We start from the raw sequence: 11,675 nt of genomic DNA, 5'->3' as shown, positions 1-11,675 counted from the left end.
AATAGTGTCAGTGTGCAGAGTTCAGAGGTCAAGCTGCAACTAAGTTTTCCTACATGGAAAAGTCTTCAGGGTGAAGGGCTTTGCGGATTCTCAGTATCAAGCTGTCTCTCTTTTTGTGTCTTATTAACTTCAAGAGAGAGGAAAAAAGAGAGGCTGGTGAGGGAATGACTGTTTTTGGCTGCTATAATGTAAGAGATAACAGGAACTAACTTGTTCATTGTGGACAACATTAAATATTGCTATCCATCCATCCACACACAGGGTCGCAGGGAGCCTGGAGCCTATCCCAGGGAACTTGGGGCAGAAGGCAGGGGACACCCTGGACGGGGTGCCAACCCATTATAGGGCACAATCACACACACCCATTCACCCCCTACTGACAATTTAGAGATTCCAATCAGACTACAACACATGTCTTTGGACTGGGAGAGGAAACCCAGAAGCCCAGGAGAACATGCAGGTTTCACATATACAGGATTGAACCCTGACCCCAGAGGTGCGAGGTAAACATGCCAACCACTAAGCCACCGTACCCACTAAATATTACTATAAATGAATAAAGGTATGACGTATCATTCTTTAATTAAGGTAAATTGTAATCATTGGCAAGTTGCTATGGTATAAGAGGAATAAAACACTTCGGGACATATCGTAATAAGAAAATATTCAACTTTGGGTAATAACGGCCCTCCACTCTGCATCACTCCAAGGTACCTGGAGGACTAATGGTTAGGCCATGGTGCTCTCACTGCTGGGGCCTGTGTTTGATTCCCGGCCAGGGAACCAACCCCAGTGCAACAGTGCACTCTTAGTACCAATCCCAAGCCTGGATAAAATCTGCTGTAGCGACCCCTAATAGGAGCAGCCGAAAGAGGAACAACAACTCCGCATCGCTGCACTGTGTCGTTGATTATTTTGCTATAACAGCATAACCCCACAGTGTTTAATACCTTATTCTACAGTGTTGTGAGAATGAAAAGACACCTGAACCAACACTGACACATAAGCAAATTTGTAGGAAGGTGTACAAGGTGTGTGTGCTCGTTCTTTTTTCTTTTATTGTAATGATATTGAAGTTTGTAAACGGGTTAAAGGGAAAAACTTTATCCTTTGGCGCCAACTAGCGGCTAAATACGGTAACTAGCGGCTAAATGGAGAGAGGAGGAGCAGCAGGAGGAGGAGGAGGAGAAAGAGGTCCAGTAAGCTGCTGATGAATGAATGAGTGTGAATGGGGGGAGGATTAAATACACTTGGGTGACCAGAAGTAAGCAGTAGGACGACATTGATAGTAATAACAAAAAAAAAGACGCTCATGTTTAGCTCAGCAAGAAAAAAGAATCAAGCGAAAATCAAGCCAAGGAGAAGAGAAAAACACACAATGTTGGAAGGAAGGAAACCTGAATGAGGTGCAGACAGAGCTGCTTGTTATGGAAACACTAGACGACTTGCAGTCAAAGTCAGCGCAACAGGTCAGTAGTGTGAGTTTGGGTTTATAATACACACTACTCTTGTAAAGTCTTGTAAAGTGTGTAGTCTAGGCTCATGAAACTGCACGAAGAGCACTGAAAATGGTACCGTTTTAGCATGGAAGGAGATACAATGTAAAATGTGGCAGGAGGCTACATAAGTAGCATACCTACACAAGCAACATTAAGTCACCTCATGTAAGAAAAATTCTCATTTGGGCAAAGCGAAGGACGTATGTTTTTTTTGTAGAAAAAAAAAAAGAATAAAAAAAAAAAAGTAAATAAATATATATAAATAAAAATTCGTATATTATTATTCCTGGTCCACAATTCCTGAACACAATTCCTCACATCTCTTTACGTCTACATTGCAGCTCCTTAGCAGAGTTAGCATCAACAAGACAGCCTCACGCGCTTTAAAACGCGCCTGACTACCCAGTCGCACAATTCCTTCTGAGGTGAAGGTAGTTTATAGTTTGAGAACTTTGGTTTTTGACTTTATTCCCACTTTGCTGACCTGCTCCGACCTTTCCCCCACCAGTTGCTTCTGTAAACGACTCGGAATAAATGAGCCACAGCGCCAGAGGATGGTTCCGAGTAAGTGGACTATTAACACAGCTCTTCATCACAAATCCCCTCCGAGAAGCTGGCTTGGTATCCGACTGCGTCTCAGTAAGAGCTCCTTTACCATTCTCTAAATCACTAATGTATCATTTCCTCCTATATGTTCACGTTTCTGAAAGTTTCCAGCTGTCAGGCTTGCTAAAATTCTCAAGTACATTCTCAAAAAAATGCACTCTTTTATGGAGGGAAGAGGCTGTCAGTCTTTAGTTGTTTCTCTGTCAGAAACCTTAAAGGTTCCTGCAGCTAAACTGTTCCCTCTTTTAGAAAGGTTCCAAGTAGAACCACTTTAGAAAGCTAGAACCTAGGGTTCTTTTATTATTAACAACCATAACACAGATGAGGACATTTTTACCCTTCAGAATAGACTCTGGTTTCAGGAACTGGGCTGAGGAAAAAAATTCACAGTCTATCCACCAGCTATTAAAGGAAAATTGTAACTGAATTTACTCTCCATAAGACCGACTTTTATAGGCATCTCAAGATTCGAAGCTTCCTCTTGATACAACAGATGGGAATAAGGTAAGACACTCCCTCACCTCACCTATTGAGCTCATTTTGATTGAGGTGCAAACTAAAACTAATAGATCCTTAAACCAATTAGCAGCTTTTGTAGAGCTTTAGAGGCCTTGAAGAAAGACACATCAAGTCAAAATGGGAGAAAGAACTCAAACTAGTGATTGCTGATGTGACCTGGAATGAGATACATGCTGAAATGCATGAAATGACTTGTAGTAATAGATGGAGAGAATTCCACTGGAAAGTGATCAATCATTTCTTTCGAACACCCCATATAGTAGCTAAGTTTAATCCAGATCGAACCAATGCCTGTTGGAGAGAGTCTGAAGAGTAAATAGGTACACACACCCATATATACCAGGACTGTCCCATCATAGATTGCTTCTGGACAACTGTATAGTTGATTTGTCCAGAATGCTACATCCATCAAGGATCCTTGAAGAGCCCCTTTTTCAGTGTGCGCAAGAAAAATAGTGCCACAGCATGTACATTTTATATAATGTAATATAATTTCACTGTTTTGGTTCTTCTATGTTAAAATGAATTACACAATTCGTCAGACAGTTCAAGGTTCTTTGGTTTGTCCCTCATGGGGAACTTTTAGATATTTCATGTACAGCCTAAAAATAACAAAATGAATGAAGGAATGGGTTTAATCTTGGACTTTATGTTGTACGTTCTTTGTGGAACCTTTTCAGGTTTCATACACAGCCATACAACAAAGTCTCATAAACTAGGATCCAAATAAAACCCTTGTAGAAAAACAGAACTGTCAACCATCCAAAGAACCCTTATGGAACTCATTTTTCTTTCTAAGAGTATAAATCATAACTAGATAGGTAAAATTCATCATGACAAACTTTGATTTTGGCTTGACAAAACCAGTCTGAAAGTTTAAAATAGTTATCGGTTTGAAGTCTGAAGGTAATGTGCAGTTTTAAGAAAGACAGACAGTCAGATGGGGTGCCAGTACTTGCAGAGTTGATTAGATAGACAGATAGATACATGAAAATGATGCCAATAAATCATAATTATTTCCTTAATTACAGTTCTGGCATGTATATTAATAATTGTTCTGTTGTCATAATGAATTTGCTGTGTTTTATTCCAGATTAAATCATAATTCTGTTGAATAAAATCTGTTTTTTTCCTCATGGAGGATAATATATATCTTTCATAATGAAAACCCATACCGGACTTTCTGACAAGTACGTCTTACTTCTGCCAGCTAGCGTTCATATATAGTTTCTTTTCTGTTTTCAGATGAAACTATGAAAAAGTAGCAAATACATTTACTCTTCTTTAGTTATGTGAAGTAACCAGGTAAGCAGACATGCACTTCTAGACAATAATAACCTGTCGCACCTGTGATAAGATTAGTCTGGCGATATGCAGTGCTGGAGCAGGTTATATTTAGCAACACAGTAATTAAAGCAGGAGCATGGGCTGGTAAGTCATGGAGCACTAAAGCTTGGCTTTAACACACCACAGGTCAATTAATCCTCTCTGAAGTACGAGGCTTTGTTGTGGAGCCAGGGGTGGGGGGGAGTTCTGGCTTACTTACTACATTTGTCTCACTTTAAAGCCAAATTATTTATATATTTATACATATCCCTCTTAATCTTATCTGCTAATGTTTCCTTGTTTTTTTTTTTTTTTTGGGGGGTGGGGGGGCTTTGATGTACTAGTGCTTTGTGCTTTTTGTTGTCCAAATTTCTGCTCTTGATCTGTTATGCACCTTCCTTCCTGTACCGATGTTTCCTTGCCGTCATCCAGATCCCTCACCCAAACAATATTTAAATCCATTTGCATAGGAAGTAATCTCGTTATCCACAATGTCACTGGGTATTAATTAGCTACCATGATGAGTTATCACTTCACCATGCTTAGCAGAGTAGCAACTATATTTTCCTGCCAAGCATCACATGACCCATTAGCCATTACTAGTGTGTGTGTTAGTATAAGCTTATTTTTGTTCCATCCAGACAGTCTGATGGAAAGCAGGTGGTATCCTTATAATGCCATAATACTTCTACGAGGAGCTCACTTGCTAGAAAAGGTGGTATTGTAGGGTTGGAATATTTTCCAATATGGCAGAGCTGTCCTGGGGCGCTTTTTCTTTCATGTTTCGGCCAGAATTTATTAACATTTATGTTAAATCTTAAGTGTAACTGAGAGCTGTGCTTGGTAAATGGGTTTACCATGTGTGTGCCTCTAAAAGCCTAAACCACATATGGACACAAACTCAACATAAGCAAAAAAAAAAAAAAAAAGGATGAAGTCATGACTATTAATACACATATACAGTTTAGACCATTCCTCTTTTCATCTTTGCTGCTTTCTTATCATCCCCTTCCATCACTCGTTCCACATGCTATGGAGTTCTTTCATCCCCAGCTTTTTGGTCTTGGTTAAAGATTAATCTTATGTAATGAAGGAGATTAGCAGCCTGTTTGAATGCAGTGATCTTTTTCTATAACAGATAATGCATTGCCTAAGGGGGATGTTTGAGTTTCTTGAGTCGGAACCTATCTGTAATAGTGTGTAGTAATATATAGACTATTATGGAGCCTCAATCATGCTTCCTTGAAGGGATAAACCAGAAAAACAATTTAGAACTTTGGCAGGGACTATAGTGAAACTGTAGTCATGTGCGGTCTTCGACTCATTTCATTCATGAACATGATCTGGAACCTGCTCTATTGCATTATTAGATCAAACTATAGGTAAGGCAGCATCTCCGTGCAGCCATGTCCAGTGGTCAGGTCCTGTTTATTAATGCTACTTGCTCCAGAAACATTAGTTGTGTCTTGTTTCTCTGGTGAATTGGCCCACACCCTCTCGAATTGCCATATTGAGGTAGATGATGAAAGGTGTTTTTACCCAGAGGTTGTGCTCTAACACCTTCTCTCTTAAAGAGCTGTTGTAGCCTTTCTTTAGCCCAGGCTAGGGCCCACACCCAACTTTATGACTGTTTTGGTGCATGGCAGGCCTACATTAATAAGCATGTCTTTGCAGGATGAGCTGTCTAATATCAACTCTTAAGGAGATGGAGGTCGTGTCTGCTCTCAGAGCTCCCAGTAATTTCAACTGTTAACAATTAAAGGATTTTATAAACTAAGGTGAAGAAATTTCTAGTTGGTATGAACATCCTGCAGTTTGATGAACATTACTTGGCCACAGTACATTTTTTTTGGTGGATTTGCTGTCCTTGAGCAGTTAAATAATTGTTTTCATGTTCATGATGTCCTGATTAAATTTAATTTAAGGCTGGATTGGCTTAAGGGGAGTGTGATGGATTGCAACCTTGGCAATGACCTGAAAAAGATTGTGTGCTGTGCACTAAGTTGTCATTTGCCATCTATGGTTAGAAGACTGCATCTCCCAGAACTTATATGTGTGTTCTCGGTGCAGAAAAATTTGAGGATAGTATATTTGCAACCAAAGAAATCGCTTGAATTGTAAGTTAAATAATCAGTCAATATTATCAGTAATTATATTAAGTAGAGTGATATATTTGAACAGTGTCAACATGTAATTTGTAAATATGAATTGGTATGCTCATTAGTCTTTCAGTTAAGTAATAAGTGTATTTGTGTACAAGAGGCATCATACATGGCTGCATTGGGTTGAGGACAGCGGAAACTTGGGCAGGTGAATCACACACCCATGCCATTCAAATATGTTTGGATGTCATGCATTACTTAGGGTTATATGATTTCATGTCACTATAACACACACTAAATGGCCAGAAGTATATGGAGACCTGTCCATCACATCCATATGTGGGCCTTCCTCAAACTGTTGCCACAGTGTTGCACAGCAAGCACACACTTGTCTAGAATGTCTTTGTATAATGTTACATTAAGATTTCCCTTCACTTGAACTAAAGGGCCCAAACATATTCCAGCATGACAATGCCCCTGTGCACAAAGTGAGCTCCATAAAGACATGGATTGCCAAGGTTGATGTGCAAAAACCTTTGGGATGAATTGGAACCGTGACTATGCACCAGGTCTTCTCACTTGATTTCAGTACCAATCTCACTAAAGCTCTTGTGGCTGAATGAGCACATGCTCCAACATCTTTAGAAATATTGGAAGGCCTTCCCAGAAGAGTGATGGCTGTTATAACAGCAAAGGGGGGACCAAGTCCCTGTTAATGCCCATGGTTTTGGAATGGGCACATATAGGTGTGATGGTCAGGTGTCCACATACTTTTGGCCATACAGTGTAAATCACAGCAGACACAATTTTATTCATTTTGGTAGTATGTTTTCAGTGTTTGCCTAACTTTGCTCTCTAATTTTCTTAATTGAATTAAGAAATGAATTTCTTTATTTCATTCATGTTCCTTTATATACATAGTCACACAAACACACACATGATTACATTTGTTATCTCATTGATGTACTATTCTACGAAACCATACTAACCTTTCACAAAAGTTACCACTGTAATTGATATGACAGTCAATAGGGAAACAACCAAGACATTGTTTGTTGCCGTATCTTCAATAGAGTCATAGTTACATAATACTTGAATGATGTTCTAACAAGGCCATGCAGTAAGGTATTCACAATAAATACTGGTGTATAACAGCAATTATTGCTGTTTTCTATCTTGTCTGTACTATGCTGGACTTACATGTGTGCTGTGATTGGAGGCTGACCCACAGGTGTCCTGCCCAATAATTGTTCAAACTGTAGATAGCCCCCTTTTATTTTCCATTCTGAGTGTGTTCTCTTTTCTGATGTTATTTGAGCCTTAAAGTGTCACTCTGCTCCTAGCATCTGCTAGTCATGAGTTGGTACTGCCATTATAGGGCTGCTGTGTGCTCTTACCAAGGAGCAGGCAATCCAGAACACATCCACCCTCCACCTTCAGTGAACACAGAAAGAGCATCCTAGCACCAAAGCAAATCACACAGGGCACTGGGATGAAACGAGATGCCCAAAGAATGCAACTGGACCCCAAATGCCACAGATCATCTGGCAGTGCAGGGCACTTCTATCTGAGGGTTGCTAACCTAAGAGAGAGAACCAGAACCGATGTTTCCCTCACATGCTGGGGAGTGCTGTCTAGGGAGGTCCATTTGGCACTGAAGTCCTTCTTACTGGTTCTTCAACAATGTCTTGTTCTGGGGCTCATCTGCTAGTGGTATTAAATGGACACATTGTTGGGAATAAGCATACATCCAGAGCAGTTGTGTCTACACCCTGGTGGTAGCCCAGACTGAGGTTTGGCCAGGTGCACATGCCAGTGCCAAGTTAACACATTACTAGTTCTAGTTCTTTCTGGCAGAGCTGCATAACCCTCTCATACAGGGTGCTCTGGCCCTGACTGGCTTAACCACCTGTTATGTCCACCTCCTCTACTGCTGATTCTTCTTACTCTGGGCATTATTCAGCAACTACATCACAATGGCTTACTTGTTAATATTTGGCAAGACCTTAAGATGGTCAGCAAGACCTTGACTTCCACTGCTGCTTTCACTAGTCGTCAGAACACCCTGGCAGCTTTGTCCCTGAGTGGATCTGTTGTCACATGTGGACGGCAAGATTTGGCATCCCCAACCAGATCGCCTGTGTCTTTGGTTTGACCCCTGGGATTGCTAACAAGAACTGTAATTTTAAGTTACCTTATTGCAGAATTAAGGTTTTCTGCCCAAGATCCTATCACCTAACTTTGTGAATCAATCAAATGACCTTTAATACAGATGAGTCTGCGGAACATTTCTTGTGGTGCCCAGGGCAAGCTTTGCAATGTTATTTGGACTGGTTAGACATTCAATCCTCAGACCAACTGTTTAATTGCTTTGGCGATTAAGATGGAGTGTGTTCCCATGTCCAAGCTGAGGTTAGATCCCTGGTGGGGTGGACATAATCACCTTAGTCCATAGATGGCCGACCCAACTGCGACATGCCACACACATGATTTTACAAGGTTAACACAAGGTAGTATATCTCTAAGCACCTTTCAGTGGAGTTTTAATGCAAGTCTTCCTCCACATGAACTTGTTAGCAAATATTAAACAGGTTAGGAGGGGTTAAATAGAAGTATAATTCTATTGGATCTAATGGCTTCAATAGTGGATCTGTTAACCACATATAAATGTCTATGCATTTGGAGCCTGTGCTGGTTCTGCAAGAAGGTTCTAGAGAATGACTGCTGTATACATATAAGCTTCATAGAAGCACGTTTATGTAACTAGTAAAAGAAAAAAATAGTGGCAGAGAAATAGCATGAAATATTCCTGAACTATGCTTATTATGCCAAAACAACTGACCATTCTTGACTCCAAATTAAAAATGTAATGATTTAGATAATTGCTGAGATAAACCCAGCAGTAAACATTTTCTGGAAATTTTAGGTATGGCACTGAGTGGATATTTATTTCAGTAATGCTAAGGACAAATACTGAACTTTCACTTTCAGCAGAAGTTAATGGAAAGACTGTGTTCTGGAGCACCATAACAAGCCTGCACTTTCAAAGCTGGTTTAGATTACTACCACATGTCTGTGGAGCAGAGCTCCAAGTGGCCATCCGGCTGCCTTCCTACCCTCTAATTTCTTATCCCAAAATTGGACATCTGAGTTGCCGTATGACATTGTCCCTGCCTTCCCAGACTAGCACAGTGTGTTCTCACTGTGATTCTTTCCCCATTCCAGCTGGCAGATAACAATGAATCAACCTCACTCGGGAGAATTCAACACAGAGGTGACTTGTTGTGAGACTTGGTGCTTCAGTCTCATTGCAGCATTAGGAAATGCAGAAGCCAAACTTTCTGTTGTGTCCTAAACCCAAACAAAGCTGTCTCAGGGAGAAGTGGATATGATGTCATTCTGATTGTGGCACCAATTTTTTTTCCTTCCAAAAGTATTTTCTTTGCAGGGCACCCAGTTCATTTTATCATCTCGGACTGCTGGTCCTCAGCCTGCGTTGTCCCTCCGCAGAAATAGCTGAAAACATTAGCGTGGTCACACCGCATTCATAAGGCATAAATCCATCACCAAGCACAGGGTGCCAGAGTGCGATGAATGCACAAAAATGTGAGGCCTTTAAAGTTTGTGCAAATTATGAGGAAAGTTCACTGTCTGTGTAGGAGGTGGAGTACAAGAGATCTTTGTGTCACCTATATTGAAAGCTATTGGCTCAGACTGTCCCAGCATGCATTTCATCCTGTTGTGAATGCAACATTTGTCTGGATGTGTAGGTCGAATGCCTTCTATTAGCCGGCCCCCTCTGCCATGGGACACCCAGCAGTTCTTTGGCCAGTGCTAACTTTGAGCTTCAGCAACTGGGCCATACTTTCAAGATGAGGAATTGTCAAATGCGAAGCACCATTTTTGTGATAGTGAAAGGATATCTTAAGAATTGTTCCTCATGGCAGGAGTTGTTGACTGGACAGATTTGTTGGAACTTTGCTTTGTTTTGGTACTAAAACTCTTGTCTTTAATTTGTAGTGAAAAACAGATGGTGGAACGGTTTATACTTCCTTCATCAAAACATATTGTCAGATATGTACCCAGGTTCCTGTCAAATGGATACAGTACTCTTTTGGGATAAGAAATTGTTTGCGTAGTCATACTGGCATGCCATGGATCTTGCATTAATCTAACAAAGAAGAAACTGTGCTGGTTTCTTATTTATAGAGAATTATTTACTATTGATTGTTCTTAGAGACCTTGGAAGTAGAGTTCACTTGTACAAATGATGGCCTCAATTTCAGGGACTTGGAGTAAACCTGTCCACAATATCAGTTCTCTGACAATTTAATTGTTTGAGAAATTAGCTAAGGTACAAGTGAGTGATCATTTTTGACCTCAGAGGAGCCTCATTGTTTGCCATGTTCCTTTACTGGAAGAAGCGGGGGGCCTACGAGCTGGAGACACTTCCGTCCTCAATATTGGGGGCAGAACGCTACTCCTGGTCCTCCTCCCTGGATGTCATTCATGATCTATATGGTAAGGCTAAATTCCATTCTTCTTAAAAACCTCTCCAACATGGTGAGCATATGCTGTGTACTGGGAGTCAGTAGTAGTATCAGTAACATTTTAGATTGTCTTTTCAGCTCCTGATAAAGAGCTTCGCCTCTGTAGCCGCTCAATTGCAGATCTCCATTATGAACAGTCTGAGGTAGCTGAATGTGGTGTTGCCACATCATTGGCAACAGGAAGCTTTTTTTTATATAGGTTATTTGAGCTACTGTGTATGCATGATTATTCATAACTATTAGAACAAAGGGTGGCATGATTACTATCGGAATTCTCAGAGTCGGGGTCGCTGCATGTCTATGTACGTCTATGACCAGGATAAAGCAGTTACTGAAAATGAATGAATAGAGAAAAGCGAGTTACACATGCATCAGCATAAGAATCTGATAGGCCAAGTGTGTTCTGGTAGCATCTTAATCAACAGAGTGATCAGCTCTGCTTATTGGAGGGATGGGGCTGGTGTGATATAGCCACCATTTTGAGCATCCCCGTATTTTAAGCAGCATATTTTAAGCTGTCTCTGTACTCAAACACTCTGGACTTGTACCATGGACTTGCACAAACTAACTTCTAATAAAGCACAGATTGTGGGCATCATTACAATGGGGAGCTAGTGGCTAGCATCCAAACTCAGGGTAATGTTTAAGCATTAATAGGTAAGGAGAATGTTTTACCAGCTCGGTCTTATTGTCCCTCATTAGTTTGTGTTACGGCTGCTCTGTCCCCTCTCCTCTCTGTGCTCTCTCTCTCTCTCTTACTCGCTCGCTCTCTCCACTCCCACCACTTTCTGATCCAAGGTCCATTGATTTCTTGGAACAGTTTAGTAAATAGAATGTGTTTTAATGGGATTAAATATACTTGGCCGGTCATCAATATACCTGGGTGCAGGGCCAAAATATCACTCATGTAAAGGAAACACTAGATAAATTAGATTAAAAAAATAGCTTCCGATCAGATTTTAATGTGATTTTTATTAAAGGGATTTTTATTTCAGGTCTGTTACAAATGAATTTACTTCTCTTTTTGTGAAATGTGTAACACTGGATTGTTCTAAAGTGACGAAGCCTATGTA

The 11,675-nt window shown here is 40.5% G+C and overlaps 1 protein-coding gene across 5 annotated transcripts in view; it reads left to right on the top strand.

Moving 5' to 3' along the window:
- The first annotated feature begins 1,211 nt into the window (after positions 1-1,211).
- plekhg5b (pleckstrin homology domain containing, family G (with RhoGef domain) member 5b) overlaps positions 1,212-11,675 on the top strand; it is a 66,930-nt gene continuing 56,466 nt past the window's right edge. The window contains exons 1-3 of one of the 5 annotated variants that reach the window (XM_053240685.1): positions 1,213-1,469; positions 1,841-1,924; positions 2,008-2,138. In XM_053240685.1, the coding sequence (XP_053096660.1) occupies positions 2,054-2,138 (85 nt within the window). In that variant the 5' untranslated portion in view covers positions 1,213-1,469; positions 1,841-1,924; positions 2,008-2,053. Of the gene's footprint in view, positions 1,470-1,840; positions 1,925-2,007; positions 2,139-8,652; positions 10,574-11,675 lie in introns of those variants that run through there. The other 4 variants (XM_053240686.1, XM_053240684.1, XM_053240683.1 and 1 more) reach the window with 4 other exon arrangements.

This window comes from Pangasianodon hypophthalmus, chromosome 16, assembly GCF_027358585.1.
Source record: "Pangasianodon hypophthalmus isolate fPanHyp1 chromosome 16, fPanHyp1.pri, whole genome shotgun sequence".
NCBI lineage: Eukaryota > Metazoa > Chordata > Actinopteri > Siluriformes > Pangasiidae > Pangasianodon > Pangasianodon hypophthalmus.
The sequence above is the reverse complement of the archived record's forward strand: the minus strand, read 5'-3'. Positions and strand labels throughout refer to the sequence as shown.